Source organism: Carettochelys insculpta, chromosome 6, assembly GCF_033958435.1.
Source record: "Carettochelys insculpta isolate YL-2023 chromosome 6, ASM3395843v1, whole genome shotgun sequence".
NCBI lineage: Eukaryota > Metazoa > Chordata > Testudines > Carettochelyidae > Carettochelys > Carettochelys insculpta.
Genome location: NC_134142.1, coordinates 41,646,034 through 41,671,570, shown reverse-complemented (window position 1 = coordinate 41,671,570; position 25,537 = coordinate 41,646,034). Strand labels below are relative to the sequence as shown.

General features: G+C 50.5%; 1 protein-coding gene across 1 annotated transcript; it reads right to left on the bottom strand.

Moving 5' to 3' along the window:
• Positions 1 to 1,898: 1,898 nt before the first annotated feature.
• Positions 1,899 to 25,189, bottom strand: VIPAS39 (VPS33B interacting protein, apical-basolateral polarity regulator, spe-39 homolog). Its single transcript, XM_074996709.1, has 19 exons — positions 24,612 to 25,189; positions 23,563 to 23,659; positions 18,491 to 18,634; positions 17,599 to 17,637; positions 17,031 to 17,095; positions 14,804 to 14,860; positions 13,724 to 13,816; positions 12,935 to 12,968; positions 12,295 to 12,397; positions 12,163 to 12,190; positions 11,844 to 11,917; positions 10,930 to 11,005; positions 8,430 to 8,564; positions 7,359 to 7,400; positions 6,465 to 6,554; positions 5,160 to 5,246; positions 4,248 to 4,337; positions 2,866 to 2,970; positions 1,899 to 2,036 (listed from the first exon to the last, which is right to left on the bottom strand). Exons 1-19 carry the CDS (start codon positions 24,702 to 24,704, stop codon positions 2,016 to 2,018), a joined length of 1,473 nt encoding a protein of 490 aa, XP_074852810.1. The 5' UTR covers positions 24,705 to 25,189; the 3' UTR covers positions 1,899 to 2,015.
• Between the last annotated feature and the right edge of the window lie 348 nt (positions 25,190 to 25,537).

Below are 25,537 nucleotides of genomic sequence, written 5' to 3'. Positions count from 1 at the left end.
GGACAGTTTTTAGGAGAAGACTCTTCAATGTGCCAACACACACAGGGGTTTCACCCTTTCTGCACAAAGCAGACCACACCACCTCCTTAGACTGAACCTGCTGCTTCATAATGTGAGCTCTGTTCAGTAAGTCCAAATGAGCCAGGCCCCAGCAGAGACTTGTCTGCTCTTCAGGGATTAATGCACCTCACCGAGTATTTACAGCAACACAGGCAGCACTTTCCAAAGAGCCAAATGTATTAGGCAACTGGAAGACAGCACAGGAGATCAGCATGGAGAGATGAAGGTTAAAACATCATCCATTCTGGTTAGCTCAAAATCCGTCCCAGGTAGGAGTCCAGACACTTTCCACCAGCCATCTTCCCACCTCACACCTTCAAGTCCTTTGTTCCTCATCTAATAAGGAATTGTGCTCAGCTTCCCTACTGAGGGGTAAGAAAACCCATCTGCCTCTGGGTTGTTGGTTGCTAGATGTCAGTGTCCTACTGACTAGATTTGCCATTGTCTTCTCAGATTCTCCATTGATATAGGGTCCACCAGGGTCTGTCTCTTTTAACAGCCAATCCCGGCTCAGACAGGTAGGTAACATCCATGCCTATGTTTCCTTAAGATCAACAAAGAAATCTTCCATTAATCCAGCACTGTGTATGCCAGGGGTTAGGTTGGTACAGGTACACCTGTCAGTGGTTCAGTATTTGCACTTACCTGATTAATGTAAGTTCCTAGCATAGACCAAGCCATAGCCTGCTCTGAGAGCAAACCAACAATTTTTTCCCACCCACTAGGCAACAGTGTGACATACAGGAAAACAGACACACATAGGTATCAGAAAAATACTCCAAAAATTCCCCTTCCATCAGACACTTACAGTAGGGTTATTACAGCAGATCAGAGAGATGCCCCAGAACCTAACTCTGCCCTGACACTGGCAAATGGGTGCTGTTGGCTTCAACAGATAAATAACCACCATTTTTGCATGGCCATTCACAAGCCTGTGTGTTCCTCAGCAACTCACTGTTAGATGTGCCCCTGCTGAGAACATCCAGGATGTGAGATGCCAAGGTTGCCACCTTCGATAAGCTTCTCCTTGACAGCAAAACACTCCCACCAGGCATGTTTCTTGTGGCTCTCTGATACTCTAAGGTGTATCTCATGTGCCCACTTCACAAAAGCTGGGGTAACTTCCTACGATCAGAGCACATGGTGACAGTAAAACACTAGGGAAGGAAGCAGATAGGAGCCACAAATAGAGTCAGGCATGCAGCTTTATTTAAGGAATTCCACCTCATTCTCTAACCAGCCCAATGATGAGGATCTTGATGAGCTACAGGAAGAGCTCCCAGCTTCCCTCTGGGTGAAGGGACAAGTCTTGAGAGGCAGGGCTTGGAGGGGACATAACAATGAGGGTTATTCCTCTAGTAATCTGCAAAAGCTTAACTGAAAATTTCTTTTCTGAGGGTGAATCAGAGACACACAGGAAAGTCGGGCTTTCCTGCAGCAAGAAGTCTGTCCCTACCCATCGTGCTTGCAGAGGCAAAAAGAATGAAGCCCAGTCTGTAGTTCCTGCATCTTCACTTCTGACGCAGCCATCACTGTCCGGCCTTAGCAGGTGGTGTGGCTAGCGGATGGGTCACCTCTATCCTTAGAAGAAATCCTTTGTAGGTACTTGTCTTGTTCCTCACACCTGAATGAGGCATAATCCTTCCCAAATCTAATCTGCTGCTTTGCTGACTTGACTTCCCTCTGTACACTGAAGCCACACCCATCTCATGGCCTAGTCAGTTACAGAACATTGTCAGTATCTTGTTCCACTAGCCGGACAACTGGGTTTGCCTTATGTCAGCCTGGATGCCACTCTGTCACAGCAGCCATTGGCACTGACTGGCAATATCAGACAAGCCACCCCAAGACTGGAAATGGACCTTGCTCTATTGGCACCAAGGCTGGCTCCAGTTTCCTCTCTCATTGGCATGGCAATGGCAAATTGGGCTGCTTCTGAGGTGTGTAGACGCCTCTCAGTTCTTCCATCGGATTTGCTGAAAGGGAAGCACAACAGGACATGGCTAGTTTAAGTGCTGATGGCAGGTCAGATCCCTCAGGAATATGCCCATGGGGTATCTGCCCCACTGAAAGGGAGAACCCTCTCAGAGAGTTCAGCCCCACGCTCAGGCAGGTTAATAAATGATGTGGCTTGAAAGCTTTGAGGTTTATGTCAATGAAAAGACATTCCATGAGGAATCCAAATTCAGCAAGTTTGGGGTCAGCAATAAACAGCTGAAGTCAGGAAATTCAGGATGAGTGAGCTAGTGTGTCTGCCCCAGCTGAGTGAAAGGCAGGGAGCGGACACGCAGTTGTAACGGTGCGTGCTAAAGATTATCACTACAATATATAGACCCTCCCAATGCCTCTAGGAGGTGGGTCAGGATTACTTGCATGGCTCAGACGGAGAAGCCAAGCCATGGAGGAAAGGGACAAGGCCACGCAGCAAGCCAGGTTTCTGACTCAGACATTCCTGACTTGCAGTCCCAGCAGACTGTGACTCACTAAAACCTTGTAATAAAATTGGACACTTCTGTATAAGACGACCCAACCCACAAATAAAAACCTCTGATCCCAAGAGGCCAAAAGCAGTCACCCGGCAGGTTGTGTCCAGAATGGACCCCCAAAAAAGAGCCTATGCTCACAATAAAGCACCACTTGTTACCATTAGTCACGTGCTAAGAGCGTAAGCTCTCTGGGTCAGGGCCGGTCTTTCACACCCAAGACACACACCAAACCAACCCGCTCCTCTCTCTGGTTAGCATCTCCAGGAGAGCGCACCACAGGGCTAGCTGTGGGTTTATGTGGGTGAGAGTCGCTCTTTACCATGTTGCTGAGGATGCTGTTAATCTTGTCCTCTTCTGCAGAGCCCCGCTCCACCTTACACCTGTATGCCATCAGCTGGAGACGATCCTTCAGGTCTCTGTATGTCTAAGTTAAACAGCAAAACCAGAGCTAAGGAGGCATCACTCCTCTGTGCAGTTGAGGAATAACACTCCAGTCCCTGCAAAACATCAGCCACCTCCTGACTCCCCCAAAGACTCATTGCTGTGCAGTGGGCCCTCTCACAGGCAGCCTATCCTGGGGCAAAGTCACAAATCTTTTGGGCTGCCCTAATGGAAGGTTGGGCTTTGACTTAAACCTCTGGGAAAGGCCCTCTCCAGGAAGGAGAGGCTCAAAGGGTTAGTGCACCGACCTTTCACCCCCAATGACTGACGCTCACTGTCCTGCTGTAGAGAAAATCCCAAGCCTCAGGCCACTACTAGCACACACTGTCTGAACTGTGCCATTCAGCACAACGGCATTGTGCACCAGAAGAGCCAGGCTGGGTACAGCAGTGCTGCAGGCAGCGGGGTGTGTCAAAGCTCTCCTGTCCATAGGACGGCTCAGGGCGGCTACCCCAGGCCATGCGCCTTGGGAGATCCTGTGAAAAATGCCTGAACCAGCCCATGGACAGGACAGTACCCAATGTTAGCTGCAGGGCCCAGGGCAGGCAGGCGAATTACTTGGGGGTGTCTGGTGCAGGGCAGCAGTGGCAGCACCAGGGATTCCCCCCATGGGAAGCAGGAGCCGGAGCTACTGAGCAGCATGCTCCGCTCTGCCCCAGTGCCCATCTCCCAGCCCACTGCGCTCAGGGAAGCGGAGCACCCTGGCCTGTTCTCCCAAGCCTGGCAATGCTTGGGCGAATGAGCTGGGGCACTCTGCTTCCCGACACAGCGAGAAGCACAGCACAGAGGGCAGCAGAGCAGGCTGCTGGGTAGCTTCAGCTCCCATCGCTGTGGCAACAGTGGTGGGGGAGGCAACCATTGCTGCCGCTCTGCGCCAGGGCCCCCAGCTTGCACCACGCAGGGAGGGGGATTGGGAAAAGAGGGAGTGATAAGGCAGGGCAAGTACAGAGCAGGGGCAAGGCTTGGAAGAAGGGGTGAAGGGGGGCAGGGTGGGAACTGGGCCTGTGGCCCAGGCTGCCCCAAGCCCTGCTAGGGACAGCTCAGGTGAGGGCAGAGGGAGCGTGAGCAGGGCTCATTTGGCTTTAGCTGGTTCTGGGAGCACAAGCTGACACCAAACCACAGGGAAAATAAACCCAGAGGCAAACAAGATGGGCACATGACAATAAGGCAAGGGAGGCGTGGGAGAGCTAGCCCTCAGCGCAGTGTGCGCATATGTCGGGGGGGGCATAGACCTTCTTTCCCCGCAGCACAGGCACTCACATCAATAACAACATCATGACACTTATATTTCATGGCAAGGTTCAACCTTGTCTCAACATCCTCCACCAGGCGCACGTACTCCTGCAGCACCTGGATGGGAAGAGAAGGAGGCATCAGCAGAGCTTTTCTCCCCGTACTCGCTGTTTCCCCATCCCACCGAAAAACAGCCCAGCCCCAGACAGCTAGTCCCTTACAGAAAGTCGACATGCAGTCTAGCCTGCTCTGCAAGCAGAGCGCAGTGTGTGGATGGGACAGCCTCGTAGCTGAGCCTGCTTGGCTGATTTCAGGGGCAATGAACCACTTTATCAGCTCATGGAGCTACTCCATCAAATGAATCCTCACCCATATGAAGGGCTTAGAAAACTAACGCAAGCAGCAATCCATCTGATGGCCTGGATCATTTAGTGGGGCTTTGCCATCCATGGTCTGATCCCACAGACATCTCAGAGCCTACTGCTGTCCATCTCTCTTACCTGTTCCATAACCCACACCACACTGCATCTACTTTCTTTGGGTTCCCACCTCACCCTCCCTCCACCATATTCCTTCCAGGCATGTGTATGCAACACCTAGATCCCTCAGGGACTCAGTGGGCTCAAACAAAAGAGGAAATTCACATGGGGAATCCATCATTGTCCCTGGCTATGGAGGCGAGGCAGGAACCACAAGGTGTAAATGTCCCCCTCTAGCAAATTCAAGGTGGGATCAGAAAGAAACAAACAGTCATCATCCGTCCCCACTCCAGCCCCACCCCACGAATGGTCTCTGCTGGGTGTATGTTATCTGGCTAGGTGGCCGAGTGGTCTCTGTCAGTGCAAGGGGAGAGCAGACTGAATGGCCCGAATGCCTGTTCCTGTGTGGCAAGACAGCAGACTGGATGGCGCGCTCTGCCAGGATGATTCCTTTGCTCACCTGCACAGGAGCATTGTTCCTCTGCAAGATCTCCACCACCCGATGAAAGCCGATGGGAGCTCTCTTCTTGGTGTAGCCAAGCCAATTCTGAAACGACAGGCCACAAACGGCACTAATCTTTCCAAAAGGGGCATTCCACACAAGCGTCTCAGAGAGGGCGGGGAACGGGGACAGGGCTGTTCACAGGTTTGGGTTTGGCACAGAGGAGCAGCTGGGATTGCTTCTCCTCCTCCCTGCCCTCTCCATAGCCCCCAGAGGGCAGTTGTAATCTGCTACTGGCTGAGGATGCTGCTTTTTCCTGACAGACCCACAACATCCCACATCTGGAAGCTGAGTTCATAATGCATGTGAGTCTCCTGCAGCTGAGCCTTACAGGCAGCCTCCTTCTCTGGCCAAACTGGTAGGAGCTGTACACTAAGCCTATCTCAGCTTCTTTGGGGAACTGGCTCTCTGAGCAGTTCAGTCTGGACCTCACAGCATAGATGGGCCAGGCTCAGATTTAACAAGCAACGTCCCTCCACAGAAACCCCAGAACAGGCCATGCAGTTCCGTGCTGGAGCAGGGCCCATGGGAGACTTCAACACAGTGCAGGCTGGGGCAGACAGGAGACAGACAGCTCACCACCCTCACGCCAGTTGGAAACTGATGGACACAGTCAGGAAACAGTGCTTGGAAACGGTGGCAGATTAGCCACTGGGCCAGTGGGGCCTGTGGCCCTGGACCCTGGCCAACTGGGGGACTCTCAAAAGTACCCAACTACACCCTGTAGCAGAAGCATCAGGTGGGGTGGGAGAAGTCCCTGAGCCCCGACCCTGCTTCCCCCAGACACAGACCAGGTGGAGCAATGGAAGCTCCAGTCCCCTGACCCCACTACCCCGGCAGAAGCACTGGGTGGAGCTGGAGACGACAGAGCACCTGGAGCTGACTGCGGCTCTGGGACTGCAGGAGCTCTTGCTCCCTGCTACAGCTTCAGGGCTGCGGGTGTTCTCACTCCCACTGGAGTGGGGCCCTGGTACAGGGATAATGCTTCTCTGATCTCAGGGAGGGCAGAAAAAAGCCAACAGGCTGAGGGCCACAATGAGGGAGCAGAACGTGAGGGGATCATGAGTGGAACAGGTGGGGCTGCATGACAAGGGCAGAAGCACCGTGAGGTAGGGCTGTGGGTGGGGCTGCAGGTGGAAGGGGTCGAACTGGGGCAGGACCATAGGTGGGAGGGGTGGGGAACCCCTGTTCTGGCCAGGGCCCCATCAACCCTTAATCTGCCTGTGTTTGGACCCACCCCCCCAGAAAGGTCTTGCCACTCACTTTGGTGGTGAGCAGGGCATCCACATCATTCCAGGCTCGCAGCTTGGCACGGGCAGCCAGGGCCGTCAGCACATACTGCTTGTCTGGGATCTGCAAGGCAGAGACACTAGTTGGTTGGCAGGACTACCGCCTGGAGTGAGGGAGCAGGCAGCACGGTCCACTAAAAGTCAGCTGCTAGACGGGCATGGTGCAGTCCAAGCCTTTGAGCCCAGCAGCACGGAAAGAGTCACACAAGGGATCTGCACCTTCTGCTGAGGGTGGGTTACATGGCTCACACCCCCAGCCTGGCTTGCCCCAATCTCCATTGACTCCAGAGTAAGTGAAAGCACAGTGGAAACTCCCAGTAGGGCTGGTGCAGCAGGCTGAGGCTGGCGACAGACAATTGCAAGGAGGACCCATTTTCTCTGTCCACGCCATGAGAAACAAGAAAGGACCACCCAGAAGCTGAGCAGCAAAGCCAGCTGAGAGCCAGGTGAGCTCACCCGAGTTAAGGAAACAGTCTCACAGAGCTCAGAGGTCAAATCCAGGGACAAGGGTTCCTGTAACCTGGGATCCCAGCAGTTACTCACACCCTGCGTTCCCACAGGCTCTTGCAGCCACTCTTCCTCCCTTGTCCCACAGCATCCAGCTTCCAGGCCAGCCCAGCCCAAAGCAAAAGTCTCCACAGAACAGATGGTTTACCTGACAGCTGATCCCACTCCCACTCTAGCCCTTTCCCTGGGGACCCAGCAGGCCCTATTTCTGACAGGACTCAGCCTCTCATTTAATTTCCTCCCAGGCACCATCCCTGCCCCCAACTCTTCCGCCTGCATTTTTCCTGATGCTGTCACAAAACATTCCACACAGCCCGCTCCCCCGCCCAGAAACAGACACCAGGCAGGTTTCGCTCCCTACCTTAAAGGTTTTCTTAAGGTTGGCTGGGCTGCTGAATGTTCCCTGGGGAGGAAGACAGGCAGATGATATAGATCTTGGGGCCCTGCCCCTTATGTCATGTCTGCACAGAAAACCGGAGCGATTCTCCCAGCCCAGGCAGACTCACTCATGCTTGCAGGGCTCAGGCTAGTGTATCAAAAACAGAAACATGGATGTTCCAGCCCAGGCTTTGAAGCACAGGGGTCAGCTTGGGTTCCAGAGCCCAAGCCACTATCGCAGCAAGAGCATCCACACCACTACTTCTAGGGGACTAGTTTGAGCCCAACTAGGGTAAGTCGGTCTACAGAGGTTGGGAGACTCATTCCTGACAGCCCCAGACCTCTTGCTTGCCAGAGCAGGGTACATTACCAAGACTAATGCTCCATTGGGAAATAAGGGTTCCAAAGGAAGCAACCCCACCATCGCCTCCTCTCCTAGTGGGGCTGGGTCTCCCCTGTCTTCAGCCTAGGCTGCTCGTACACGCTTTAAAGACCACCGGGCCACATTTGGGCCTGAAAAGGTTAAAAGCCATGTTAAGCCCTCCCACACTGGATCTCATGCAGCGTAAGGCAGCTGCTTTCTCTGAGATGCCAGCACTTCTGTGATGGCTGCTGTACCAGGCAAAATGCCCCTCACTAATGCTGTCCCCAGGCTTCTTCTGCCCCCCCGACGTACCAGAATTCTATAGAAAGGTTAAGGGAACTCTCTCTGGAAACTGGGGGGAGGGAATCTTTGTAAACCTAGGGGAATAGTTTCATTATCTTTCTTCATCAGTGTGCCAACTTTACTAGCTGACTGGCACTGGACTGAGACTCAGGAGATCCAGGTTTCGTCCTGGCTGGGCCACTGGTCTGGTGAGGAACATTGAGCAAGTCATTGCACCTCTCCGTGCCTAACTGTAACACAGGGGTAGCAACAACAAACTCCCTTGTAAAGTGCTTTAAGACTTACTGATGGAGTGCCCAAGGTGAAGAGCTAGGCATTATTATTTAGTGACCTGCACTGAGGGCTTCAGCATGCACTTCCAGCCCCTGACCATCCTGGTGTTCATACCTCGGCCTCTGTGTAGTGGTAGAAGCAGGAATAGAATAGTGTGGTCACTAGTGGCATGTTGAGGATTGAGGCCTTTCGTGGGTATTTCCGAAATATCTCCGACTGCCCAGAGGACTCCAGATGCCGGTCGTTTGCCTGGAGAAGGAGGATGAAAAACATGACCATGAAGATCAAGGCAGCCGCTTGCTCACCCCGTTCTGAGTATTAGGGCTGCCTGGGCCAGTTTCCATGGGACAAGCCTGATTTCAACAGGGCCATGCACAAAACTGGTAGGACAGCTGCCAGCTCTTGCCAATGCTGTAGGTATCAGCTGAGCACCAACTAATTCAAAGCTGGAAATCACACCAGCTCACCTGTATGTTAGTGTTGCCCAAATCAGGTGTTAGACTTGTAAAGAGGCGCTCAGTATTTAAACTCCATATAATGCTTGTAAGTTACTGCATGCATTAATCACTTGCCAATCACTTGTTAATCACTTACTGTATGCGTTATTCACTAGTTTACAGAAGAGAAGACTAAGGGGAGATTTAATAGCAGCCTTCAAATTCCTGAAGGGGAGCTCTAAAGAAGAGGGCGAGAAGCTGTTCTCAGTGGTGTAAGATGGCAGAAAAAGGAGTAATGGTCTGAAGTTAAAGAGGGAGAGCCACTCTTGAAAGAGAGGCTGCTGAACTCTTTTATATTCAAATTTGACACATTAACACGTGGTTTGAACCAAGATGGGAATTTTCTACGTCATTACATGTTGTTAAGTATCGGAGGGGTAGCCGTGTTAGTCTGGATCTGTAGCAGCAACGAAGGGTCCTGTGGCACCTTACAGACTAACAGAAAAGTTTAGAGCATGAGCTTTCGTGAGCACAGACTCACTTCAGATCTAGTGAGTCTGTGCTCACGAAAGCTCATGCTCTAAACTTTTCTGTTAGTCTATAAGGTGCCACAGGACCCTTCGTTGCTGCTACGTCATTACAGGGGCTCATTTGCATACTTGGCTTCATCTAATTCTTGACTTCCCCACCTTCTGCCACTCCACTCTCTGATTTGCTCACCTTGATAATTTTTTTTTCTGATTTGTCCACCTTGATTACTATTTTTGGTTCTCTGTGCCTTAAATATTGAGTCTGTTCTGGTCTGGCTGTGGTCTGAAGAAGTGGGTCTGTCCCACGAAAGCTCACCTAATAAATTATTTTGTTAGTCTTTAAAGTGCTACTTGACTGCTTTTTGTTTTGAAAGAGGGAGAGGTGTAGGTTGGATATTAGGAAAAACTACTTCACCAGGAAGGTGGTGAAGCATTGGAATGCGTTGTTTAGAGAGGTGGTGGATTCTCCATCCCTTAAGGTGTTTATGTCCTGGCTTGACAAGGTCCTGGCTGGGATGACTTAGTGGGGATTTATCCTGCTTGAAGCAGGGGGCTGGACTAGATGACCTCCTGAGGTCCCTTCCAGCCCTATGAGTCTATGTTTGTATGTCTGAATCCTGCGCTCTTAGCTCATGTGAAAGTTATGCTTCCTAACTGTAAACGTGCCCACTCTCAACTTGTGAGCCCAGGCAGGAGGAATAGCCCCCTCTATCCAGAAAGGCTATTACAACTAAGCAGGCCATCATGAAGGATCACGCTACAAGATCATGCTTGATGGTCCTCTCATGCCTATAAAGTGCTATGTGGGAGAAAACGCATCCCCTCAGCTTGAATTCTGGAAGAAGAAATTAAGGATAGCAGACATGAAAATTCTTCAGCTCTTTGCTGTTTGGACTCCAACAGGGCTGGAGCTACGAAACAAAAGCAGAGATTCCCAGGGTCAACTGGGTTAACCCTAAGACATTCAGTGCTGACAGATTTCTACACTTTCAATCCGCTTTTGGAACCATGAAGACTAACTCATTTGTGTATATACTTTGCCTGCTCTAGCCTGTAAATAACTGTCACTTCTTTTTCCTTGCTAATGAATCTGTTGTAGGTTCACTATCAGATTGTCTATAAGTGTTTCTTGGGAATCAGGAGTCTGTGACCGATCTCTTGGGACTGGGGCAACCTAAATTTTTGACGTAAGTGACCATTTATCACTTCATCCAGCTTGCCTGAGCAAAGATAGTCCCCTTGAACCCACCAATCTGTAACTCCAGGGTAAGACCATTACAGAGCTTCTTTATGGGTTCATGTGTTACTGAGCGTGTGAAATCTAATTACAGAACATATGAGCAGTTTGAGGGGGTTGGCATCCATGGCTTTGAGCCATTCCAGACAGTGTGATATCATCTTCAGGTTATTCCCCGCTCTGAAGCTAATGCCCAGTATACATCATCAGAGCATTCTGATAGCTGACTCAATGGGACAGCTTAGTGCAACTGTCTACGAGCGAAGCTGGGATACAGTCAGGTTAGATACAGGAGGTGATGAGAAAGTTGGATACATTTATTAGGAACTTCTTATTCCTCCCAGAAAGGGGACCTTGGCTTTAGGACCAGCTGGTCTGAGCCTCTATGACCAATGGAGAGGGCCTCTTACTTCAATGATGATCTGTCTCTCCAGGAGCGTGTAATGGTCTTGAACATGAACAGCATCTTCTGGTGAAAATGGCAACCTAGTCAGCAGCAAAGGGGTGAGGACACTCAATATCAGCATCTCTTCCCAGCGCACAATGCCTGGAGAGGCACTCTCTTTCCCACTCTACTTCACCCAAGCATTCCCAGGGATGTGCACCCCACGTTTTTGCTCCCAACAAGCCTGGTGAGACAGAATGGCATCCCTCTTTGGCCCCAAACACAAATGATCCGGGAGGGGCACAGAACGCTCAAGTGCTCCCCATCCCAGATTACTACCTGTTCTCTCTCTGAGGAGGGGCATCTGAGAAGAGAGCTCAGTCAAAGGGGAAAATCTCCTGGATTTCTTCAAGAAGACACAGGTGAGAGAACTCAGAGGAGTCCTAGTGATAACCCTGATGCCCACCACAGACTAACATTTCACCGTGGCATGCCTGGTCTCACCCCACCCATGGGCTATGTAATCAGAAACTCCCCAGTGTGCCTCTGCCCTCAGGTCAGCAGAGGATATTCCGGAGCACTGGTCACCATGGGTTGTTCGCAATTGCCCTGTGCTGTTCCTCAAACCCCCGCTCAGTGATGGAGTAGAGACCACTGTCCCTTTAATCCTGTGTAGCACCATACCGTACTGCAGAGGGAGTCACTAGACAAACCATGAGCCAAATCCAAACCACAAGATTCTTTTGTACAGATCCCAAAATCTTTTTATTTACTTTTTTATTATCTTGTTTGGAGACTCTGACTATACCTTGACCCAGAAATTTGATCCTTGGCAAAAAACATGCCACCCTTACTCTACTAGCTCCAGCAGGCTTCACTTCTTATTCCACACTCCAGAAGGCCCTCATGCCCCACCAGTCCCCCAGCCTCACTGTTTACCTGATGCAGCCTTTAAGAAACTCTCTTCGTTTCTCTGCATCCTGGATGCTCAAGTGCTCCCGGTACTGCAACAGCTGGAAGAGGCAGAAAGAAAACAGGATCTGTTCAGAAGGAATGGGCTCAGGAGATCTGGAATGCCAGCTTCCAAGAAAACATAGGCACAAGCCCATGGCTCCCAATGACTAGTCTTTTCCAGAGCCCAGGCTCTTGTCACAACACCATCCTTTGCTGCAGGCAGGAGAGGGGTGTGTAAGAGTTCTCCTTCCGACCTCGTAAGAGCTACACAGCTAGAGGATCTGCCAGGACTAGGAATACTCACAGCAACCTCTTCCATCCTGTCCAGGAACCTGCAAAGGGAAACAAGGCGTTAGCCCTGTTCAGCACCCACACTCTGGGTACATCCAGAGGCAATATGTTCAGCCCAGCCATGATACCAGGTGGGAAGCCTCACCTGAGCAAGTCCAGGAGCAGCTTCTGCTCCCCTGTCTCTTTGAGAAAATGGATTAGATGGCACAGGGCCACTTGTCGCACCTCCAGCTCTCGAAACAGGATCTCTAGGATGGGAGAAAGAGGCAGCATGTCAGCACTGAGGTGCCAGGAGAAGGCATGAGCTGGCCAGCCCCAGCTGTTGCAGCATGGATGAAGCTGTTGGTGTCTGAAAATAAAAAAACCTAAAGGATTCTGCAACCTCTGGTGACCCCATGTTGGTAAAGGAACCCAGTTCCACCTGCTTAATGGCCAAACATTCTGTGGCACAAGGCTACATCCCTAAGGGATTCATTCTCATTCATCCCAGCCTAACCTCTGCCATTTCCTAATAGGGTCCCAGTGCTCACACAGTCTCTCTGGGTGCTCAGAGCCAGGATCATCCCCATCCCCATCCCCATCCCCATCCCATTACGCTCACTGGATCCAAGGTGCATCTCTCTCCAGGAGACACCTAGGACAGTTGAGCAGCAGCCTAAAGGAGTGATCTCAGCCTCTCTCCTTTTAACCTGCAGCAGGTGAAAGATCGGGCCATGGTCCCCTTAACTGAGTACCCCATTCCTGTGCAGATGCCCCTGCCCCCGTCCTCTCCCAGCCACATTTACCTCTCTTCAATGTCCTCTTCAAGAATATGAGAATCTGCAAGCAGAAGAGACATACCTCAGGTGAGCAGATGAACCCCCCACCCAGCCACATCTGGACACAATGACACTGGAGAGCCCCACTCAGCCACAGACATCCCCGCTCCAGCCTTCCTGCACAAGTTGATCAGTGATTTGTACTGAGCAATGCTGGTGTCTTCTGTACGCGTAGGCCAAACCCAGGCACACAGGAACCCGTTCCATAGCTTGGATAAGCAATGAGTAAATTCTTAAACAAAGGCATGTCCCTTGTGCCACTCCCAAAGGACCTTAAAGTGCTCTACTAGCATCACACATACAGGGATCACCTCACACCGCGCTGGAGTGGGAGGGATCGGACCACCATGCACGTGTGTTACTTGCTGCACAGTGCTCTGGCAAGCCAAGCAGCCTGGAACAAACCTCGCCCCTTATGAGAAGCTCCCTGAAATATTTAGTGCAGTGGGCAGCAGATGGTACTGAGCTTTCCACATCTCACTCCAAAGCCCTGCACACAGGCAGTAGCAGAAATGTGATCCATTGGGCAAAGGAAGTGGAGAAGGATTGCTGGGGTTCCAACCAGAGGTTCTGGAGAAGAATGTGACTTTCAACCAGAGGCTGAGAACATGAGAGTTTCCCAGACCTGAGATCTGGCCCTCTTAGGTAATGCACCCATTTTAAACTACAGCATCAGCATTCACGGGCTAAATGGCTGCACAGACACAAGGACCCCTTATGGAACTATTCACTCCTATCAGGCAGAGGAGGACTCACAGCTGTAATGACATTTCCATCGTGCACTGCAACAGCTTCATCCAGGAGCATCAGCTTCTCCTGCAGGGAATGGAACCTCTCCAGAGAGCAGATCTGGGACATCATTGGAGACAAGGACACACTGCATCATCCAGGTGCCTGGAATCCAACCAACATACGGGGACCTGACCCTCCCCCCAACATAGATCATTCCTCTTCAGAAAACGTCTCGTTCCTTCCGTGCCCAGGGCTGCGAGTGAATCTCCCACTCCAGGGGTTCTGCAGCATCAGGCCCTCAACTATACAGCCTGAGAACACTATGGTGCATGCACTGTTCCCCAGAACAGCCTATAACCCACAAACCACTTGACCTCACCACAGCAGAAGGTCTTTGCGGTGCTCTGGAGCTGATCAGTAGACTGAAACTAGAAGAGCCTGCTGTTGTTGGCTCACTTTAGCACACAGCAGCTCTTCCCTGCCCACTACTGACCCTTGGAGATGAGTGGAGTGGAGAAGGAAACAGAGCAAAACCCTTCACCAGCTAGTAAGAAGGGAGAGTTACAACCTTAGTGAAGGTCCAGCAGCAGTTAGGTGGTTACTTTTGTGCACACCTCCTTCTCCTCCAAAGGACTCATCTGCTCATCCTCAGCCCCGAGTGTCTGGGACTAAGGTCCCAACTTCATTGCACTAAGGAAAACTCCCACCTTCCTTGGCTCTAACTCTGACTATGAAGAGAGCTAGAGCCCTGAAGTTGTTCTTTTCATAACATCAGTTCCAGGAGCATCAGTGGCACTGCAGATGACTACCATCCCATGGGAGAAGACTCCAGGGTCTAACAGAGACAAGGGCTCTAGCAGTGGCCCAGTGACTGCCACCTGTTAGCTACCAACTCTAGTGGCACCTCAGTGGTTCCCTTCTGCTGTTCTCCTTCCATCGGCAAAGCCATAGGCGGGCAAAGATCTTTGGGCAGCTGTAGCCAATAAGGCCATGCAGCCAATGAATGGAGCTGCTGAGTCCTACAGTACAGAGACGCATGCACAAAGAAGTCTGAGAGCAGCAAAGAACCCCCTTTACAAGCAGATGGAAAAGGCATGTCCTTACCTTGCCCCTCTGCATTCGTCTGACTGTGTCCTTGGGACTCCAGTCACTGCTGTAATCCTGCAACAGAAGACATAAGCAGCTTGTGACCTTCTCCAGACGCTGAAGGGCCAAGGTATCCCAGCATGTGCCATGCAGCTTCTCCCACATCCCGCGCATAGCTGGGTCTGATGAAATAACTTGTCACACCATTCTCAGCAGCTAGAAGGGTTCCCCAGTAGGCTTTGCAACTAATGAGAGCCACAGAGTTCTGATGTGACTGAATGTGGCCTGGGCAAGGAGCTTCCAGACTCTTGTTGCTTTCCTGTAACCTTTGCAGGGGAGCAGGCAGGCTGATCTCAATGCTGCCAGCACCACTCAACAGACTCCGTTCCATGCCCAGAGTACCACCTGGCTGTCATTTATGTGCAAACTTTTACTGCCCGCAAAAGAGGCCAATCACACCTGCAGTCTCTTGGTTATCCACACAACAGCTACAGCCCAGGTACCGTGTGCGAGAGTTCATTCTCACCCCACCTAACAACACACCAGACCCCTGCCACATGGGGCTCCCTCCAAAGTCCACAGCAAGGTTCGGTCTTGCTGGCTTATTCAGCGCTTAACTCTCCTACTGAGACTATCCCAAGGGCGACAGCTGAAGTGGTTTTGGGGATGACACATTCCCACACAGCCTGAGGTGGCAATGAATGTTGCTTCGGCCCCACCACCAGCAGACTAGCAGAGCCAGAGTCTGGCAGGTGAAGAGGGTTGTCTGTTTATTGCCTGGGGCAAGGACTATCACTGCTTCCCCATAGGAGCTGCACCTTAAAATAGGCTCCTACCCCCAAGGGCTTAAACACCAAGTGTTGGGTTTATAGGGGCAACTGCCGCACCACCCGCTGCCCCCAACCGATTTGAGAGACCATTGACAGGGAGAGGATTCAGTTACATCTCCCCATTCCCATTCTACTCTCAGACAGGGTTTTTCAGGTGAGCTTTCCTCAGTAGCACAGGGAACCCAAAGCCAACAGCTTCGGCCCAGTGCCTGGGGATGGACAAAGGGAAGGAACTCAAATGCAGAGGTGAAAGGCACCAGCCTAGTGTTACTGCTGCATCCCAAGACAGAGGCAGGGAGCGAACAATGGGCAGCAGTGGGGAAAAGGACATGGGATTTTCAAATTCACTGAGGTCTCATCAGCTCAGACAGGGCAGAGAAGTAAGAGCCTCTCATTTTCCAACCGGCCACTCCCACTAAGATGCCAAGGACTGGGCATCACTGAACTGTTCCAGGGCCTTGCACAGTCTATGGTTAACATCAGGCCGACCACTGAGACAGCTCCTCTGGCTGATCCAGAGCACGAGCTGGAAGTTGGTCCTGGAAGTCAAAAGACACTTTCTCTACCTTCCTCTCACCTCATAACAATGATTTCCCCCTTTATTATGCTAGATTATTCCTCATTCCTCTCCCACCTCCTTAATCTCAGGTATGGGCGGGGGAGCAGAGACTGAGAAGGAAAGGTCGCTTTCCGTACAGAACGTTTAGTTCAGCAGCAGCGTTCCCTCTAATTTTTTCCATCCATGGGTGGAATACACTTTGGCATGTGCAGCTGCGAAACACAGAAACACAGGCTGCCGGCTGTGGATACTGTGCGCATTCTACTAATCACCTGGGCAGCACCTGAATCTCTGCTGGGCAGCTGTCCAAGTGCTGAGCTTACAGGGAACAGTGCTGAGCAGCATCCCTTAAGAAAGGGTGAATGTGAAGAAAAGCGGTGTAGTCAGGAGAACAGTACTGCCATGGGGCAGCGTGTTATTCCTGAACGAGGAGCCCTGGGGCTCAGAGTAGCACTGTTGATTGAGAGTTGAAAGGCTGTCAGTTTTGACAGTATGACTGAAGCCATTGCCAATGCTGGGGATGCACTGCTGGCAGGGAACAGGGCCTTCAGGGAAAGTATTAACCAGTATACCCTTCTGCCCACCTCAGTGAGAAAAGGGACAACTCCAGTGTCCCCACCAACACGCTCACTGTTAGTGTAAATGACGTGATGTCTGAGACGCTACGTGAGTTATTGCTGAAGGACACTTCTGCAGGCTGCAGCCCAGACTGTACATCTCAGCTTCTCCCTCACAGCTCCTGCACTGCTCTCGGCTAGCTACACCGGGACTGGTCGCTCACCCCTTCCACCACAGGTGACCTTTGCAGCCCACTCTTCTGGCCCTGTAATTAGGAGCGAGAACATGAGCCACCCACCTTGTATTCCGACTTCGGTCTCCGCAGCTCCGGAGCGTAGTTTTTAACTCCTGCGTCAAAAAGCGCTGGGAGGAGGGTGGGAGGAGAAACGCACTGAGTAAAATGTCTCACATCCTGACCCACAACAACCACCCTGAATTTCCCCTGTTCTAAGCCCACCCCCACCCACCACAGGTCAGGTTATTAAAAGACCACAGATCAAGTAGTAAGCTCTGGGCTTACCCCCACGCTGCCTACATGGCTGCAGCAAAGCAGAGTGTGAGAAAGTCTGGCCAGAGGCCTTTTACAAGCCACAGGAAAGTTATTTTCTATCAAGGAAGCAGCACGGGGAGTGATGAGAGTGTGGGAATGAGTCAGGAGATACTGGTCTATTTCTGACCCTTCTACAGACTGACTGGGGGACTTTGGGCATGTTGGTGCCTCTTTTTCCTTATCTGTAACACAGGGAGGACAGACTGACCCAGCGTCTCAAAGGGCTCTGAACATTTTGGGTGGAAGCCCCTTAGGTGTCAAGCGTTATCCGCCCCTTCCCTCACCCGGCTGAGAAAGGAATAAAAACTGCTCTTACCATCGGAAAGGGACTGAAAACTCCCAAATTTGTTCCTTCCTGAAATAATCAAACAAGCAACAGAGAGAGATTTTCAGCTGACTTTCCCCAGGCACCCCCTTTCACCAAGGGAACGCAGCACTAAACTCTAAATGAGCGTACCAGGGCTAAGGTTTCAGCACCTTTCACCAGCACTAAGTCAGTCAACGTGTGAGCAGAGGGGCAGCTAAAAAGCCTGCCACTTGGGGAGAGGCTATGAAAGGAAATGTGGCTTTGGAATCAGGCCTGTTCTCAGGCTGGAGAGACAACACTGCTGAGCCACATGAGTCTCCCTCAGCCAGCTGGACTATGTCGCAATCCCAAGCTGAAATCACTAGTATCTACTACCAGAGCAGAAGACACATCTGCCTGCTGTCTCTGGGGCAGAGACGACCAAGTGCAGCCCACGTGGGCCAAAAACAGACCCAAACAGACTGCTTTCATCTACAGTACAGCTGGGTGACTGCTGGAGACTACAATTCCCAGCATGCCATGCTCTACCTTGGCCCTTTAAATTGCTGCAGAAACGCCACACAGCATGGTCAGGGTGCCACTTAGGGCTGGCGGGGGGTGGCTAGCCCCTAGCACCGCTCCACCTCCACACACACACTGGTAAAAGCCTGGCAAATTCTGTTACCAGGGGTGATTGAAAGATAGCTCAGTCTTTCCCCCAGAGACAATGCATAACATGATCCCACTTATCCCTTTCCCCGCCGGACATCACCTCTGCTATCCCCACTTTATACAAATAAGTTATGGTCATTGATGCCTGTGGCTGGATGGAGACTGAGCACTTCCTCGTCTGGGACATGCACAGAAACCAACCTGCACTTTCAGGAAGGTCTTTTTGCCCCAGCCAAGCAGAGGACTTTACCTTTGAAGAAACTGCTGAGGGAGTAAGAAGATGCTTGCTTGGGTAAGGCTGCATGGGGAGAAGAGCCCTTCTGGAAGCCTGAGTCCCTCCCCTCAGGAGCATTATAGCTGCTGGAGGCTGTCTCTTTGATGGACCAGGAAATACCTATGCAGAGAGAAAACAGCCCTGTAACTCCCAAAGAAGACAAACCACCAAAGTGTTTACTAAAAAATTCGAGAGTAGAAGCAGCATGTTAACTCTTGTGTCTTCATCAGTTTTGGTCCATTCTGCACACAGAGCTTGGATAGTCCTGAAGTCCAGCGGTGGTATATGGTTACAGTTTGTATAAACATTACAGAAGATTCCATATGAACAGTACATTTAAATGGTGCTGTATAAAGTGTGCCGCATTCTCTGCTTCAAAGAGCTTAGAGCGAAAGACACAAAACTTGATACAGGACTGCTCTGGTTTCTCTGGACTGGAAAAATGTAAGGCATTCCCCTCCAAGCACTACAGCACTGAGATAACTTTGATGTCTGCAGAGGAGTAGCAGCTACTGTGACACACACCAGAGGGGTCGGAGGGCAATACCATGCTCAACTCTGCTCCATGTTCATGTAGGCACAGCAGTCAGTTTCTCAGTCCTCACACACAGCTGCACACCAATCTCACAAGCTTTCAAACAGGCACCTCAGCAGAAGGAGGGAGGGATAGTTCAGTGGTTTGAGCATTGGACTGCTAAACCCAGGGTTGTGAGCTCAATCCGTGGGGGGGTGCTTTTAGGGACTGGGGACAAATAGATTTAAAGGAAAAAAAACAAGTCAGGGATGGCGGTAAGTTCTGCTGTGAGTGCAGGGGACTGGACTCAATGGCCTCTCAAGGTCCTTTCCAGCCGTATGAGATAGATATATCTCCATATTTATGCATGACAGTGTGAGTGCAGGGTGGTGTAAAGAGCCTGGCTGGGAAGGTGAAAAGGAGACACAAGCAAAAAGAAAAGCTGCAGTGCAAGATGAGAAAAGCTGGCTCTTTGACAAGAGCAAGATGCAGCATGGTGGGAGCATTGCAACCCTCCAGTCCCTCATGGAATAAAATGTGGAGGACCCATGCACAACATTTAAATTCACTAGGTTGGTCCAAGCCAGAGCATATGGCTATACCAGTGGTTTTCAACCAGCGCATCATGAGAACAGTCCAAATGTGCCAAGAAATTTCATCCATTTCCTCTCAAGGTGGCTCTGCCCCAGCTGGGGCTCAAGCAGCAAGCACGCCTGAGTCACAGCTGGATCAGGGTTGGTCAATACCTTAGTAACAAATTCTGACCCTGCAGGAGTCTGTTCATGCGAGGAGGCAGTTAAAATGCTGCTTCCTGGGCTGGTGGAAAGCCCACCCCCAAATCCCTGCCCAGGCAGGGAGGGAGGGATGGAGGAGTCTGTTGGAGCTGGGATGTGGTTTAAATGTCACATCTCAGCTCCAATAAGGCTGGCGGGGAAGGGGAGCCTGCTTTCTGGAGCCACCTCCCTCCCCCACTTGCCCAGCTTTCTGCACATCATCAGGCCCAGGTTTCCCATTAACCCAGTAAGTTGCAGTCTACTCTACTTTGCATTTTGCTCTGAGACATTAAGTTTCAATTATTTATCAGTTCAATTATTAAATAAAAATTATACTTTTAAAAAACTGCTACAAATATGAAATTCATAATGTGAAATTCAGAGGCCTGAACTAAATGCTGCATGTGGAACAGATTTGGTGCTATGAGTAGTGAGAAATAGTTGAGTTAAGCAGATTTTGAAAACATGTCTGTGCTCAGCGGCTAAGATGGTATATTCTGTGGTGGATTTGAAACATTAATGCATTTGATCCTTGTTTAGCTTGTTGTATGCACTACTGTGTTGGAAACCTCTCTAGTAAGACCATGATCGTAGTAAATGTAAGTAAATCTGAGATTTACGAGCAATCGATTCAGATGAAGAAAGAGGGTGTGCTGTGGAAATGTTTGTCTCGTTGCAGTGTGATGTGTTACTGAAAAAGCTGGAAACCACTGGTCTATACCAAACCTCCTTAACAGGAAACTGTAATCCGACAGCGCTCACCCTGTAGAGGTCCCACCCCTGCCCATAGCTTGTCAGAGACTGAAGTCTTACTCTAGTGATCTCTGCGCATAAGGACCTTGTTTCTCCAAATGCTTCCTCTTTTTTCCGCACATACTGCTGGCCAGTTGGGCCAGTCGCCTTTATCTACACAGCCAGAGCAACTACCACATAGGCTTAGGTATGATTTTATTGTTGTTATTATTATTATTACTACTACCACCACCACCACAATTCAATTGTCTGCACAGTGCCACAAATGTGTTCATCTGGTGGATAGACAAAGATCATAATACAATTATCACTATTTTGGGTTTCACATTTTACTGGTCCAAAAAGTTGGTCTACTGACCAATCAAATATTGGCCAAATAATGTCAAAAATAGCCAAACCTTTTAAAGCACTAACGTATTAGAACACTAATAATAAAATGTTATGGTCTCCAACAGATGTAACCTTGAACAGAGAGTTATGCCAAATTACAAAACAACAAGTTACTTACCTGAGTTATTTTAACTCTGAAAAATGCAAACCCACAATCTAACGAAATTCTAGGATTTGAGAGAATGGCACTATCATGCAGTCCAAAAGGTAGGCTGCCACCTATATTAGGACATTTTTGTGGAACTCTGACCATGGTTAAATAGTAGACAGTTAATTGACAATATGTTGTTTGTCAATTGACCGGCTTGCCATGCCTGACATTAACTATCCAAGAAAGGGACTCTCAGGATTAAGGAATCTGACAACTTCAAAATATCGCAGTATTATTCCCAGGGTTAATCCAAGGACCAAGCTTTATTTGTGCTTGGATCTCTGCTATTCCCTACAGCAATCCAGGAGTCATGAACCTCAAAAGGTGTGGACAGAAGCAGACAGTCACAACTCCACTCTCAGTATGGGAATGTGGAGGGCAGCCATCTGTGGGGAAGGAACAAGGTCTGAGCTATCTAGAAAAACTAGATGTACAGAAATCCATGGGTCTGGACTTAATGCACCCGAGGGTACTGAGGAAATTGGCAGAGGTCATTACTGAACCTTTGGCCATTATTTTTGAAGCCTCTTGGAGATCAGGGGAGATATTGGATGACTGGAAAAAGGCAAATGTAGTGCCCATCTTTAAAAAAGGAAAGAAGGACAATCCAGGGGACTATAGACCTGTCAGCCTTACCTCAATTCCTGGGAAAATAATGGAGGGAATCCTCAAGGAATCCATTTTGGAGTACTTGGAAGAGGGGAAAGTGATCAAAAGTAGCCAACATGGATTTACCAGGGGCAAGTCCTGCCTGACCAATCTGATTAGCTTCTACGATGAGGTAACAGGCTCTGTGGACATGGGGAAGTCAGTAGATGTGATATACCTTGACTTCAGCAAGGCTTTAGATACAGCCTCCCACAACATTCTTGTCCATAAATTAAGGAAATATGGGTTGGATCCTTGGACTATAAAATGGATAGAAAGCTGGCTTGACGGTCAGGCCCAATGGGTAGTGGTCAATGGCTCAATATCTGGATGATGGTCGGTTTCAAGCAGAGTCCCACAAGGCTCAGTTCTGGGGCTGGTGTTATTCAACATCTTTATTAATTACCTGGATGAGGGACTGGATCAGATGACACAAAAGTAGGGGGAGAGATAGATACATTGGAGGGTAGAGAGAAAATCCAGAGGGACCTGGATAAACTGCAGGAATGGGCCAAAAGAAATCTGATGCAGTTCAACAAGGAGCAGTGTAGAGTTCTGCACCTGGGGCAGAAGAATCCCAAGCATTGTTACAGGCTGGGGACCGACCGGCTCAACGGAAGTATGATGGAACGGGACCTAGGGGTTATGGGGAATGAAAGGCTGGATGTGAGTAAACAGTGCGCCCTTGTAGCCAAGAAGGCTAATGGCATGCTAGGGTGCATTAGGAGGAGCATTTTGAGCAGATCTAGAGAAGTAGTTATTCCCCTCTCTTCAACACTGGTGAGGCCACATCTGGAATACTGTGTCCAGTTTTGGGCCCCCCAGTATAAAAAGGATGTGGATTTGCTGGAGCAGGTGCAGTGGAGGGCAACTAAAATGATTAAGGGTCTGGAGCACAAGACCTATGGGGATAGGCTGAGGGATTTGGGCTTGTTTAGTTTACAGAAGAGAAGACTGAGAGTGATTTAATAGCAGCCTTCAACTTACTGAAGGGGACCTGTAAAGAGGAGGGTGAGAAACTGTTCTCAGTGGTGTCCGATGGCAGAACAAGGAGTAATGGTCTGAAGCTGAAGACGGAGAGGTGTAGGTTGGATATTAGGAAAAGCTACTTCACCAGGCGGGTGGTGAAGCATTGGAATGCGTTGCCTAAAGAGGTGGTGGATTCTCCATTCCTCGAGGTGTTTAAGTCCCAGCTGGACAAGCTCCTGGCTGGGATGACTTAGTGGCGGTTGATCCTGCTTGAAGCAGGGGGCTGGACTAGATGACCTCCTGAGGTCCCTTCCAGCCCTATGATTCTGTGATTCAGTCTCCAACTGTCCACCTGAAATGGATTTGCTCAGATGCCTGCAATTCGAACTTGCACTTCAAACACCAGATCAGACTCTCAATCATCATGCTAAACGTTGTAGTATTGCCAAAAAAATCCTGCAGGAACTAGTATAAAAGTGGTAGACAGCATCATAAGTTCTCAGTCACACTTCTGGAAGCTCCTTAACCTAAGCTTGGTGTACACTATGTCTATGACTGGTTTGTGTTGAATATTAAGAGAGGAACAGTGGAACTCCTGCCACTTGTACAAATAGAAAGAATACAAAAGGAGAAGCCTGGCGGCCTCATCTCTTTCTCCTTTTTATCAGTCACAGGTAGATAAAACTTAACATGAAAGAATGGATAGTGGGATGATTAGACTCAGAGATCCCTGCATTCCTGGAGAAGGGATCTGACTTTGGAGTATGAGGGTGCGTAACGCAAGTCCAGACAGGAATGTTTTTGTATCTTTTCCCTCCCCAACATAACTTTCAGATACCCCTGGACTTACTGCCCACTGGCTCTCCACTCCAACTGAACTTCTCAAGGTCGTCATCATCATCTACAATGTCTCGAAGGCTGTTCACTGCTCGCTTGGACTCCTTTAGCTATGAACAAACACAAGACTAGCATGAAACCATCTCTGTTCCACTCAGCTAACCAGAGGCTTTCCTGGACCCAGACAAACATGTTTGCTCAGAGTTTTGCACCTGCCTTCTCTAGCCCCATCCCGACAGTTCAGAGACCAGTGAAAGATGTTCCACACTTATGCACAAGGCAGCTGGCTAACAAAGAGCCCCTTTTCACCCAGGATGTGGAATCTGAGGACTATAAATACCTGAGCAGTCAGTTATCAATATCTCAAACTAGTGGGAGGTGCAGGCTGAGCTAGGGGATCACTGGAAAGGCCACTTACCCCCTCTTTCCTATGACGTCTCAGATTTGCCCTACAGGCCTAATGCCAAAAGACCTTAAGGATCTCACACAGACAACCAGAAGATAAAAACCAAGAAATATCTGTCTCAGCTTGAATTTGCCCAGCAAGAACAAGTTAATTAATATAACTTTCATTAAAAGGTTAGCCTAAAAATTTCAGTGAATGTAGTACCAAGCACAGGGGTCTGTTTGATAGTTCTGAGGGACTCTCTGTTTATCCTCAGGGACTTTAGGAGGAAACTTCAGTTAACTTGATTCAGTTTGTGGCATCTCTTTGAAACTGGCCCAGGGGACCAAATCCACTTGCATGACACGAATCTACTACAAAATAAACCATGGTCCAACAACCCCTGCAATTATTCCTAAGAAGAAAATTATACAGTATTTTTTGGTGTTTTTTTACTTATTTCCTTTCCTAGGGGCATCACAGAAACCCACCATGGTTTACAGAAAAGCTGAGGAACAATGAAGGAAACGGTGTTTTATGGCCCCATGCTGGGGAGAGGAGAGTGAAGGGTATGGATTGGAGCCACTAGGCAGCTGGATTTCTCCGTTCTCCACCCTCTTGGAAGAAAGGGGCGAGCCCCTGGACTTTTATCAAGCCCCACATCCTGAAGACTATACCTGGGAGAGCTCATCCTCATCATCATCAAACGTGAAGGCTTTGCACTTGGAGCTGTGCCAATATTCCTCCTCGTCAACTTTCATCCTGTTCATCTGGAAAAGCAGCCGACAGGCGACGCCCCCAAGCTGAACTGAACTGGACCGGACCGGACCGGATCGGAGCCGGCACCTCAGGGCTCAGGCCCTATCAGGGAGAGCCCTGGGGTCACCCCACCAGAGGGCCTGGGGAGGACTGCAGTGGGGCAGGACGAGGGGCCGGCCCGCGGCGGAAGGAACAGAGAGAAGCGCCACTGGGGCGGAGAGGGCGGGACGGCGGATCGCACCGATCCCCGGCCCGCAGGTCCCTCTCCCGCACGGCCCGGTAGGGGCCAGCCGCGCCGAAAGCAGACACCGGCTCCGGTTCCGAGGCGGCGGCACCAGTGGGCCCCACAGCGCCGTGAGCACCAGGGCCAAGGCAAGCCACTTCCCCGGCACACAGAGCAGGGGCTCCGGGCAACGGCCACCCCAGGTCACTGAAGCTCCCCACCCCGTGGCAACCTCCACTGCTCTCCTCCGCGGCAGGGAGAAGGAGTCTCTCGCGAAGCACCATGGGAGGTGTAGTTCCCGCCTCCCTGCCTCCGCGCCGTTCTCTGCCTTGTTCCTGGGGGCTCTGCCCGCGGAGATTTGGACTACAAGTCCCAAGAGGCCTCGCGAGAAATGGCGTTTGGCTTTGACAGCCGCTACGCGCCGGAGGCGGAACCCTAATTATTCCGCCGCAACTGCGGCAGGCGCAGAGAGAGCGTTGTGAGAGTGGGAACAGGGGACGTTGGGCGGAGGGCAAGGCTGGCCGAGGGAGCGTAGAACGCCTCGATCGGGGCGGAACCAAAGTGTCGGGGCTCCGCCCCGTCCGGACTGTAGCGGGCGGGGACCGGAAGGGACTGCTAGTG

Coding starts and splice junctions, on each gene's coding strand:
- VIPAS39 (XM_074996709.1), bottom strand. CDS start 24,704: ATGAACAGGATGAAAGTTGACGAGGAGGAATATTGGCACAGCTCCAAG. Junction 7,401..8,429: donor ACCACTACACAGAGGCCGAG/GTATGAACACCA, acceptor CTTCCTCCCCAG/GGAACATTCAGCAGCCCAGC. Junction 5,247..6,464: donor ATGCCCTGCTCACCACCAAA/GTGAGTGGCAAG, acceptor CTGTCGTTTCAG/AATTGGCTTGGCTACACCAA.